Raw genomic sequence first — 13,267 nt, 5'->3', positions numbered from 1 at the left:
GAGAAATATTTTATTTCTTGTAGAGAAATATAGTAATTACTTTTAAATATTATAATTATATTATAGTTATAATTGAATACAGTTAATTTATTCTAGAGCTTTACATATTGCACGGATTCCGAATATTAAAGCGAAGACTGGAATCAAACAACGTTCCTTTGAGAAGTTAAATTGCACTCAGCTAGGAAAATATACCGATTAAATTTTAATCTTATTCGCTATTTAACCATATAGACTCTAGTATTTTTTTTCTTTTTTTCTTTATTTTTTTTTTTTTAAGGATTGAATTTTTTTTCTGTACAATTAACAATATTTATAGACATTTCAAAAGGGGTCAACAATTTCTAAGGCCTAAAAATTAGGTACACAATTTAGTCGGCTAACTATATACCGAATGACTTTCTTTTTTTTGTAACGACCCTTCTATCATTTTAAATTGCATTTCCACTTGCTAATTTTCATCTAGTTTTTTTGGGGTTCTATTTAAAAAATTATTCTGTATTTTTTGTCAGGTGTCGGATTAAATTTAAATTTAGTTTTTTCAAATTAAATTAAAATCCTATATTTTTTTAGATTTTTTTTTAGTGAAATGATTTTTTATTTTGTTCTTTTCAGCATTTATTGACCTTAAATTGGGGCGAGTTATTTTGAAATTTTTTGAATTATTATTTGAATTGTTTATAATATCTTTTTTAAAATATTTTTTTAATATCTTTTCTATTTCTATATAATTTGTGAATTTTTTCTAATATTTTCGGGAATTATTATTTGTATAGATTTTTTTGTTCAATATGATTATTACGTATTTGAATATTCTTTTTGAGATTTTTTCTGAAATAATGTTTAGAAGTATTTTTAATATTTTTGAATAGTTTTAAATACTTTTGTAGACTTTTATTTTGGATCTTAGATATATAGAATATTTTCTGAGCTTTTATTGTTTTTTTTTTAATTTGTTCAAAAATTACTATTAGGGGATTTTTTAGGAAAATTTTTTTCTATAGTTTTGACAATATTGATAGAATTTTTTTTAGATTTTCTACGTTTTTTAATTTCTAAAAACATTGAGAATTTTTAAATTTTTCCAAGAATTTTTATTAAATTAAATTTCTCAGCAGATTTTTTTAAAATTAAAAAACTTTTTTTCGAAATATTTATTCAGATATTATTTTTCAAATTTTCTCTCTCTAATTCTTTCTATATCATTTTGGGGAGGTTTCTTTCAGAATTACTTTCCATCTAATAATTCGTATCCGAATTGTATTTAAAATCAATCCTCTATTTTCATTTTCTAGGACTTTGTTTGCTGATTTTATATTATTATCACTATTTATGATTGAACATGATAATCTCACTCATTGTTGAGACTATGGAAGATACCGTTCGTGTGATATTGACTCGCTGATGAGCCATGTAATAGACTTTTTTTTAATTAATTTAACTATATAATCTTTTTATCACAATATAAATCTTCGCAGATATCAGTCTCTCTTTTGTCTATCTAAATACATAAAAAAATAGACAAGTTTCGAAATTCAGAGGAAAAAATATAAAAAAAAGACGCGGCGATGGAAGACTCGCGTATTTAATATTTTTCAAACACAAAAAATACTTTCTGATTAGCACAGCACGTTGTCGTAGTCCATCTCGGGATTAAAAAAACCAGAATATTATTATTAGTGAGCATCTTCAAACATCAGAAGCGTTGTTATCCTAGAGTGTGTCGTTCTTTTCGATGCGCACGTTGTTGATGAAGAAACTTACTTGACGTTTGAAGTTCATGTCGTGCTTGTTGAAGGTGTGCGCATGAAGTGCAAGTGCTCCGGCAGCGGCGGGTTCGATATGTTTCAAATGACGAATGTGTTGTTGCTGCTGCTGCTGCTGCTGCTGTTGATGATAGTGATGAAGATGATGATGCTGATGAAGTTGTTGAACGGCTTGCTGATGCTGAGGGTCAATGTAACGATCGTGATAGGGATTTGCAATTCCAGTTGTTGTGCCAGTTAGATAAGTATTTTGTAGACCTGCCGAATTTGTTAAATACGAATTCGTTAGGGAATTTGATTGTCCATACGGTACCAGTGAAGTGACAACGGATGGTCCTCTTGTCAGTGCTGCTGATGCTCCACCAAAGAGAATACCTGCCGATGATGTCGTTGGGCCACTGGTACCGCTTGGAATTGCTGTTGCTCGTAACAATTGTTCCCTTAATCTTCCGCCGCATTCTTTTATTCGTTGGAGTTCACATTCAAGGAGCAGCACTTCTTTCTCGAGTGTTTGTATTCGTGCATCTTTTGTCTCGAGTATTGCTGTTAATGTTGTACTACCAGGAACGCCACCTGGTACCGCTACACTACCACCCAGTATTGTTCCACTTCCCATGCAGCCAATTGAGCCACCACTTCCGGTTACCGCCGTACCGGACGATGCTGTTGTTGCATACGCTAGCTCCAACTGCGTCTGAAGACTCTTTAGCGTCTCGTTCGTCGCTTTGAGCTCCTTTATAACAAGCAATAGTAGAGTTACTCGCGGCTGGAGTAACGGGATATTGGGAGCTGATTTAGATTTCTTCATCTGCAATTGAAATTCAAAATCCGGTTAAAGATTCAAGCAAACAATTTTTGTTCATCTCTACTGTTATTCTATAAGATTCTCTTTTGATCCTTCTATGATCGTGATTTGTTTTATCATCATCATCATCATCATCACATGGTCCTAATCGTGATAATTTTTATTCTTTTCCCCATATTTATTTCTGTTACCATTTTCCGTACAATCAGTTAATTTAAAATCTGTTTTCGGAAAAATAATTCCATACAAAATATATTTGTCATAGAAGGGTCAAATTTAATCTAAATTGTTAAAATGTTTCTTTTGTATATTCCAAATTTCTAGTTCTTGTTCGTGTTTTTAATCGGAAAATAAATTTCAATTGGAGGTGAAGAAATCTGTTTATCTCTGTTTTTTATATATATATATTTGGGAAAATTTGGATTTGCAATTGAAGAGGATCTTCCATCATCGGCTCGAGGCTGTAAAGACCTTCGGAAAAAATAAGGAATTATCAAAGTTCATTTTTTATTTTTAACCCTCTAATGTTGAAATTTAAATATTATTTATTTTTCTTAAAAAGGATATTCTCTTTCTGTGCAACTTTGAGAATATTTTTATTTTCGATTGAAATCTTCTTTCTTAACATTAGAGGGTTAATATTCAAAAATTTGAACTGGTAAAATAAAAATGTGCATATTTGCTCCGAGTTTTTCTAAAAGAATGAAAAAAAATTTTTTCATGATTTTCTTTTCAGTCTTGATGCCGATTTTGGTCGGCCTCGAGGAAAGTACGGAAGTATGTTGATTTTGGTTAAAAAGGGCGTCTCGGTTGACGAAAGAAAAGCGACGTTCAGCCACAAGTTTTTTTTTGTTCCTGCAATCTCTTCCGTCATTTTTTTAGCTCTTCTTTTGTAAATCATTTTTTTTTGTTCTTGAATTTTTTCAGTTTTACTTTTTTTTTTTTATTTTTTTTTAAATCAGCAATTATCAAAGACGTTGTAAATTGTTTCTTCTTTCTCACAGGAGAACAATGATTCGTCGCTATATATTTTTTTTAACGATGCGCGAAATTCGAAATAGTAAAAAATAAAAAATCGACTCGAAATGAATTCCTCCAGTTGATGCCGGGCGCCGCCGCAGTTCTTTCGCCCACCGCGACGTACGGCCGACATTGTCCATTGTGCAAGGCGCATTTTTTTCTAAAATCAATTCTTTTTTTTAATTTATTTTTTTTTAATTTCTATTTTTGCCTTAATTTTTGCAATTTTTCTTCTTTTCTCATTTGTACGAATTGTAAAAAAAATTGTCTTGACATTTTGTTTCTATAAATAAAACACTATTATTAGATATTAAAGCTGTTCCTAGTGTTAATTATTATTTCAATTCGTAACAAGTTTGAATATTTCATTTTTGTAAACGTATAATATTTTTAAAACTTATTTTCCCTTAGAGGAAATTTTTTTTTAAGAATAACGCTTAGGTTTTTTTTTAAAAAAGATTATAAAATATTGCGCCAACGCTGAATGGACAAGATCTTTTCACGTGAAAGCAATAAATGCGTAATGAATATTTAATTTAAAAAAAACGATATATAAATTTAATGTCGAAAGCAAATTTTATGGTAAAATATATATATAAATAACAGCGGTGAAGTGTGATCAACATATAAATATATAGAAATAGAGAAAAAAAATAATACAGCAATGATTTTTATGTGTGATTATAATGATGTTCTGTAAAAAAATGTCTTGTATTTTTTATGTATAAATCAAATTTACATATGGGTGATTCTCCAGAAATTAGTCATTTTCGAAAGAGAAATTTTTTTTCGATGAAAATACGATTTGTTTAATTATTAATTAAATTATTTGCTTTATCTTTATTGTTTTCTAATTTATTGTAATGTATTAAATAAATAAAATTATCACGTGATACGACATCCGATTTAGTAAAAATACCAACGTAGATTTTTTTTCATTTTTCTTTACTATTATGGATTCGAGAAGTCAAATGTTTTTTCCTTAATTTCTTGATAAGTAAAAGATAAAAAGTGCCCTCTTTTTAATTTTTTATCTGATGCCATGCCCTTTTTTTGGAGAATCGACCATATAAATTTTTGAATGAATCGCGCATTTTTCACATCAAATGCACTTAAAATTCATAACTTGAAGCATTATTGACTCTTTAATTATAATAATAATAATAATAATTATTATTATTATTTTATTATAAAATTCTCTTTTTCTTTTCAAAGATTTTTGTTTGAAGATTTTCATAGAATATTCTATAGCTTCAGATTACGAAAACTTTTTGCGAATAGTTGGGTTTTAACACGAATTATATATAGAATGAATGTCGTACAAAATAGACAAAATTGTGTTGTAAATATCAAAAAGAAAGAATAGCGAGGACTAAAAACGGGAGAGTGTGTCTTTTCAAGCTTTATCAAAATGCAATGCAACAAGATCATAAAATAAAATTATGTAAAAAATAATACATCCCCTAACAATTATATTTCCCTTTTAAAATTAAAGTTCGATTACAAAATAAAGTTTACAATTATTATATTATATATTATATTATATTACATAAGTTACTTTGCTTTTCGTATATAAATTTTCTTATATTCTCGTAAAAAAATTCTTTTTATTTCTTTCATATTCTGCTTAATCCTCTTTTCGCAGTTGTCTCTTCACACTTTATAATCTACTTTTGTGAAACTTTTAGCATTTTTTTCTCGTTTTATATGTTTCATGTTTTTTCAAGTATTCATTTTTTTTCTACATTTCACATACTTTTGCCTTATCTCAATGTTACATACAGTCGTGTTACTCTTTTCTGCTTTTTTCAAATTATATTTTTTTTATTCTACTGCTTTGCATTTTATGTTTTTCTTTTTACGACTAACAATTTTCTGTGATTATTGATGAAAATGAGAGGTATTATGCATTGTTTTTGTTTTCTTTTTAAATTTTTGCATTTTTTCCAGAATATTTCAAAATTAAATGCATAATATCAGGTATTCATAAAATTTACTTTATATTTATAAAAAAAAAAGAAAATCATTACTAAGTAAAGAATTGAATTTAAATTATTTATATAGAGTATTTATAATTATTTAATAAATTATCAAGTTCCATTTTAAATAAAAATTCCTAGGGAAAGTATAATAGTTTTTAAATTTAGTGAACTTAGTGAAGATTAAAGCACTTTAATTAATTTAAGATTTAATTGAAAAATTATTATATAGTAATTAAAAACATTTAATTAAGTTCTATTAAAAGTTATTTAAGAATTCAAGAAATCTAATTTCATTTAAGGATTAAGAATTTAATAAAAATTAATTAATAAAGATTTATTAATAATTAATTATTAAGAGATATTAATAAATTACAAGTTAAAAGCTTGTTGCATTGATGTCGACAAACTTGATTAGTTTTTGCTTAGAGTTAAAAAATTATTGAATAAAATTTAAGTGATACACATTTAGTAGATAGTGAGAGCTTAAAGAAGTTGGTGCAAGGTAAAACATTCCGTACATAAAATATAGATATGTATAGGTATTGCATTTTATATAGATATATATATATATAAATATCCGAATGCAGGATAGAGTCAAAAGTCACACAATCTTAAAATTCTATTTTTTTATAATATACATTTTTATTATACCAATTCATTATGTACTATATAATTATAATCAACTACTTTTAAGTCTTATTTTAAATTTTTACGCAAAATTTAAAAATTTTATTTCCTTTATCCCTATTCTTTTATATAAAATCGAGATGCAAATTTTTTAACAAAAAAAAATATATGTATTTCAAAAGAATTGAGTGACTTTGGCCTCTCTTTGTGCTCATGTTTGTGCGTACAATTCATTATTACAGAAAAAAGATATATATAGAGAGAGAAAAACCTCAAAGGGAGTTCGAATTTAAGTTTTCTTATGTTTGTATATCGTTATTTTTTTTGACCTTGTACAAAATATTTTATAAATTTTTTCAATCTTATACTTTTCGATTAATGAATCGATTAATCGATCCATCGCAATGTTATATATATATATATGTATATATGGGATTAATTAATTAAAATTAGAATTTCAAAGTAAGATTGAAAAAATCTAAAATCAAAATATGAGGATCGCCCTATTAAAGTGCACATCTACCATCCATATAAATTTACATGTTAACTATACATATCAATATAGTTAGATTATCGAAAGTGTATAAATTATTCAAACATGAAATCTGTATAATTATTCTTATTGTGTATCGTATATTTGATTCGACGATTGTAAATCTTTATCCCGTATAATTATTCATCCGCGTTAGTGTATATTGATTTATTGTTAAATTATTAAATAAATTTTATTATTATTATTTATTTATTGTCTTTAAAAAGGATTGAAAAAATAAATGACAGGTGTATATGTAAGTTTAATGTTTTTTTGACATTATTGTGTACCTTATCAGTCTCCTCAATAGCAGAGTCTTCTTTTTTTTGCAGTTTTTTATTTTACTTTTGGTTTTGTCACGGTCAAGAAATTCAAATTCTGTCATAGTTCATGATGATCATGATGATGATTTTTTTTGTGACGAAGTGAGTGACGATAAGAGGGCAGATGCGGGCGTGATCCCCATGAGGAGTGCTAACGTCTTATCACCTACACATCCAAAGCAGCTCATTCCACGCATTCGACAACATTTCACTTTTCTGTATTTTTATTATTAATTATTTTGTCTCAATTGTCTCGCAAATTCAAGAGCCAGTGAGATTGGAAAATTAATTTTTAAAAAATATTTTCTAAATATTATAACAAAATGAAAAAAAAAAATTAAATAACAATGTTTATTATTTGAAAGATTCCAATAAATAAATAAATAATTTTATAACTAATTTAATAATAAAAAAATAACAAATAATAATAATAATTAATACTAAGATTAATATTTAATTAAATTCTAAATTGCATTTTTTATATAATGAAGAAAATAAGAAAAAAACAAAATGGCTCTTGATTGTGAGAATTATATAAAAGTCAGTCCAATATTTCGTAATGTCGAAATATTTATTTATTTAACGACAATATTCAAGTTTTGAGAAAACGTCGAGGAATTAATTATGGAAATAGAAGGATAATATTAATTTTCCTTAATACATGGATATTAGGAGAGAGAAAAAAGGACAATATAATAAAATTAAAAAAGAAAAACATTTTTTTACTAGTGCGAAAGATGAGATGATTCTGGTTTCATTTTGGGGAAGTGAGAGACGCAAGCAAATATATAATATATATATAGATATAGATACGAGTGCACTCGGTGTCAACGTATATATATTTGAATATTTTTATTTTTTTTGTGCATTTGATTCGTGCTGTCAATTTTATAATTCTCAAAGAAATATAGTCTCTTCGAATATTTCATTCGATTTTTCTGATGCCATTCAAGCCACGTAGACACCTCCTAAATCCTAGGACTAACATCAGGCACAGAGGAAATGCAATTTTGTGAAAGGATTCGTACAAAAATCAAACGAGAATATTTTTTATTGTGGAAAAAAATTATTTCTTTGGAAATATAATTGAAAAAGTATTTTCAATTATTTTTACTCAATAATTATATTCTTTACAATTTAAAACGTTTTTTTTAGATACGAAAAAAATTGAAAAAAGATTTCGGTGAAATTTTGTTGTAACTTTGTAATTGAGGCTCCGGATCTTAAAAGGGCACATGCGCAATGTTAAGTGAATGGCGCGTGTGCCCTTTTAAGATCCGGTGCCTCAATTTTTGACCATCTGAACAAAAAATATAAATATCAAAGTCGAAAAAATTAATCCAGGTTTACAAAATTAGAACTTCAAAATTGGGAAATTAATATTATTTGATTTCAGTTATTACATTTTTTTTTAATTCAGAAAAATACATCTTAGAAATTTTTTTTTTTGTCAACAATATATTTGTTTTGTGTGTTAATACGTTTGAGTTCTGCATGAACTTTCGAAAGATATATATTCAATGGCCTGGAAATCACTCGATTGTCTCAGTAAAATAAATTTTTTTAAATTTTATGAATGTTATTGCAAATTTTAAAAAATTTTATATTGAGTCTTTTAGTTACTGATATAAATTTTTATGTTAATCACGAGTAAAATTTAATGAGACTAAAAATAAGTTTCTGAGATAAAAATATTAACGTTATATAAATCATTGTTATAAAATATTAACGATTTCTTTGGGAAAAAGTCATAGTGAGATAGAGGCTTTTATACGTGAACACAGACCTAATTTCCGGTTCATACTGAATTATGCAGCCCGCCTTGTGACTTTTCATATATATGAGAGGAGAATAACAGACATCGACTACTGTGTGTCGCCAGACTTGTTGTTGGCAATAACTTCTCGATTATGTAGATCAATTCCAGTCTCGATCGATGCATTGAAAATATATGACACTACTCTCTTCCAAATATAAGTAACTTTTCGTATTTTTCTCGAGTGACTTCACCAGCCAAGAACTTTTATCATGCTCAAAAAAAATAATAAATAAATAATAATAATGAAGAAAAAATTGTCAATAAATTCTCCGCGAGAAACAAATCAAAAATTTATCATTATTTTAAATAAAAATTTTAATTCTCTAATTTTTACCATTTACATTTTTAGATCCAAAGTGCAAAAACTACAAAGTTACAATTTCGTCGAAACTTTTTTTTTGCAATTTATTTTCAAAAAAGTCCATTAATATTTTACATTTAAATAAAAAAATTTTCTTCATTTGCTATTATTTTTTTTTCAAAGAAAAGAAAGAAAATTAAAAAAAAATTTTATTGAATATTCTTTCTTTTAATTTTTGGAATGTAATGGGCATAGTGATTAACATCTATAAAGTACACTTCACGATAAGAGGTTATACAATAATGTGCGGTGATGAAGATGGTTGTGCAAGGGACATATATATGCTAATATTGTGCGAATGAGTGAGAGCAGGCTATATAGAGTGATTATAAGAGAGCAATAGTCATGATGCAAATAATATATATAGCAGTGATGGATGATGATATAGTCGCGTGTGATCGCATATATATAATGTTTATGAGTGTGTATCGCAAATACTTTTTTTTTAATTTATGTATCACTTACACCAGGTGCTACATAATTATCGGATCTTACCATATTTTTTTTATTACTTTATTTCAAAAGACACATCTTCAATAATTCCCAATTTAAAAATTGATAACGTCCCATGTGCGAAATACAGATTCCTGTACCAACATGTTACCGACACTGGAAAAAAAGTCCTTTTGTTCCTTCCTAAATAGAAAAAAGCCACGAAAACGAAAAAAAGATTTTCAATTGTTTCTTGCCAAAAAGGGTTGAATTAGAACCTTTTTTTAGTAAATGTCGATAACATGTCGGTGCAGGATTCTGTATCTAGAACTATGTAAGCATTGGAGGTTATTTCACCAACGCTGGGCGCAGAAAATTATTGAAAATTCCTATCCTCTTAACTATTATTGAATCGGAAAATTACAATTTTTGGTTTAGAATTTTTTCCCTTGGAAAATAATTTTCAATTTTCATGTATTATTATCCGAACAAAAGAAAAATATACGAATTATTTAAATTATGAAAATTGATTTAAGAATAAAAATCATTAGGTATAAAAAGTATGAAAAGAATGTAAATTTCTTATTTTGTAAATCGCAATTTTCCGAGACGAAAAGGTGGGATTTCTTTTGCAAATGAAATTGAATATATGAAAATATGAAATGACGATGAAATTACGCTATTTTGTGAATTGAACAAAAAAGAAAAAAAAAGATAAGCCACGCAGCGAATTTCTACTGGCAAGCAGCTACGTACAGTTAAAATGAGACGCGAATTGTGGGAATCGCGACCGAGATAATAATTAAAAAAAAATTTAAATTCTTAAAGACCTGCTTCTGGGCCATGGACTGCATCTGCTGGAACATGATCCTCTCTTCCTCTTTTCCTGTAACAGTAGATATTACACTAGATCTTTCCAGTATTCACAAATATAATTTTTCATCCTCAGTTTTAATTTTTATACATTTTGTATTTTTTCAAAATCAATATTGACATTGAGTATATAAAATATATCTATTAATATAGTTGGAATAAAAAATGTGTCAATGATGCTATTTGAATAGCAAAGAAAACAAAAAGCATCAATGAAAGGCATTGAACAGTGAATTGCTTATCAGGACACACATTAATGACAACGTTTGCTACGTTTTCAAGTTTCATCTGGTTTAATTCACCATAATAATTTTCGTATTATAATGTATTAAATTTAAGATTATTTTTTTTATTTGCAATTTATTCTTAAATTAAATATACTATTAATGTACTAAATTTTCTAAATTTAAGAATAAAACTGCTTTAAAATAATATAAAAGCACCAAATATGTTTTCTCAGTTAGAAAATATAATTTCAGTGCAAAAATGTTTTTAGAAACTGTTTGCAGTTTTATTTAAAGCGATTTTCTTTTTCATGAACTATATAGAAAAAGTATATGAAAAATTACGAGTTCTAAACCCATATAAAAGTTGAGCAGAAGATTTACTAAAGTTTAGTATATATATATATAGGCCACTTGAGTCACTTCAGGAGGATTTGTAGTTTTAGAAAGTTAATGGTACAAATTTTTCCCTACCCTTTTTATTATTGTTTTACATTCTGGACACGTGAAAAGTACACATAATTTTTTTTTATATTATACTTTCATTTTGAATAAACGAAAAGAAAATTCGCTAAAAGTAAAATTCTATTTTCACACAGCTTACATTTGTTTTACTTGGCAACGGAAAAAAAATGCAAATTTCATCAAATAATTCCATTTTCATTTTATACTTTCAGTCTATACATATAAATGGCAAAAGAAAAAAAAGGAATTTTCTGAAAGTTTTTGTTAAGAAATTGTACAATTAATATTTTATTACCAATTACCTTGATAAATTAATAGCTGATTTTTATAAACAATTGAAATCTTACTATACATATTAAAATAAACAACGAAATTTATAAAATGACAAATAATTCTATATTATTTATATGAAGTTAGTGGCACTGATTTAAATCATTCAGGAGAATGTAAAATTAATTGAAACCTTATTGAAAGTTAGTAATTATTACCATCTAATTAAAATACTTTTAATAATAATGAATACTATGAAACAATAATTATATATTTGGCTAAATATTTTATTGATCTCAACAAAATGTAATTAGATTTTCGTAAAGTTTCCAATTAATTTAAAATATCTCACATATTGTATAAATTATTAAATTACTACAAAATTAAAAAAAAATTAATCTCACTTTTAAAATATTTGTAGATAGTTGAATTTAATCTTGCTTTCAAAATAGAATATATTATTTAAATTTATATTATAGTGATTTGGTTGTTCAATATAAAATGATATAATCCTATCATGCTTTGGAATAAAGAACTCTTTTATATACACAGAAAGTTTACAGAAGTTTTCAAGTACTCTGTTTGTAACTCAATATATATAATATATACAGTGTTAATAAAGTCACATTGAAGAAAAATATGAACAATTTAAACGAATATTTGAAAATTGAATAAAAATCAGAAGCTTACCCATTCCCTTGTTTTGCAGCATTTCGAGGAGCTTCTTGATGCTTTCATCCCGAGCTTGCAGCGTTTGCTTTTGCGTCTCTATCCTTAGCTCCAGTTCCTAAAATAAAAAAAAGAAGAAATAATGTTAAATTCCTCGACTTTGATTCAGTGAAAATTTCTTTATAATATTCTTTATTTCTACATTTATTTAGGCACCTTTATAATTTATTCATTTATTTATAACAGTTTTACGGGTAGTACCCATAAAATATAAAATAATTTTAACTCATGTATTTTACTATTTTCTTAAAATTATATTTTTACAAAACTATTTTTATACTTTTATAAATGTTTATTCTTCATAAGACATATTTTATTTTTATTGGGATTTTTAACTCTTTTTTTCTTACTAACCTACCTAGCTTAATATTTTCTTTTGTTTTCTTTTTTTTGCAAAAAATGCAGTAAAATTTTAGAAAATAGATTTTATTTATAAAAAAGGGCAATGGACTAAATGTATACGGAAATGATGGCCAATTTGATAATGAACGACGCAACGAGAAAGTGCCTACATAATTTGGCATCTGTCCAAAGACTAGTTGCTTCTCAAGTTGACCTGTCTACGATGACGTTGACCTTTTACATATATAGATTTATAATATCCCACAATTTTTTTAAATAACAAAATTTTTCATAAACAATTAATAAAATTATTATCAAAATTGCAATTTATCAAAATTATTAATGTCGAATTTCTGTTTAACTGAATTATTTACAAGTTGGTGGAAAATTTATTGAAAACTAATTTTTCTATTTAACTAAATTTGCATTTAGTTGAATTTTCATTCAGTAGAATTTAATTTTGTAAAAAAAATGTAAAAATTAGAATAAAAGCCTAAAAATATTCACCAGACAGTGATTTTGACAGTGAGACCTGTCTTTTTCAAAAAGAGGCAAATCGTGATCTTTTGTGGTCTACTGCTTGGCATGAAATATGTCGTGTTCATGTGGCACTTGGTACGTGCCAAGATCTCAGTCTACAGTTTTATTGGCAAGGAATTTACCGGTCATTTACCTCAAGTCTCGAGAATAAAAAAAT

At 26.5% G+C, this 13,267-nt stretch overlaps 1 protein-coding gene across 4 annotated transcripts in view; it reads right to left on the bottom strand.

Annotated features, from left to right (window-relative positions):
* LOC127283475 (ELKS/Rab6-interacting/CAST family member 1) overlaps positions 1 to 13,267 on the bottom strand; it is a 57,633-nt gene that overhangs the window by 26,844 nt on the left and 17,522 nt on the right. For all 4 annotated transcript variants that reach the window (XM_051308388.1, XM_051308389.1, XM_051308386.1 and 1 more), the window contains exons 3-4: positions 12,190 to 12,286; positions 10,498 to 10,553 (exon numbers count right to left, since the gene is read on the bottom strand). In XM_051308388.1, the coding sequence (XP_051164345.1) occupies positions 10,498 to 10,553; positions 12,190 to 12,286 (153 nt within the window). The remainder of the gene's footprint in view (positions 1 to 10,497; positions 10,554 to 12,189; positions 12,287 to 13,267) is intronic.

This window comes from Leptopilina boulardi, unplaced genomic scaffold, assembly GCF_019393585.1.
Source record: "Leptopilina boulardi isolate dan_hultmark-lab unplaced genomic scaffold, ZJU_Lbou_2.1 LbouV2_31, whole genome shotgun sequence".
NCBI lineage: Eukaryota > Metazoa > Arthropoda > Insecta > Hymenoptera > Figitidae > Leptopilina > Leptopilina boulardi.
This window is presented reverse-complemented; position numbering and strand designations above follow the sequence as displayed.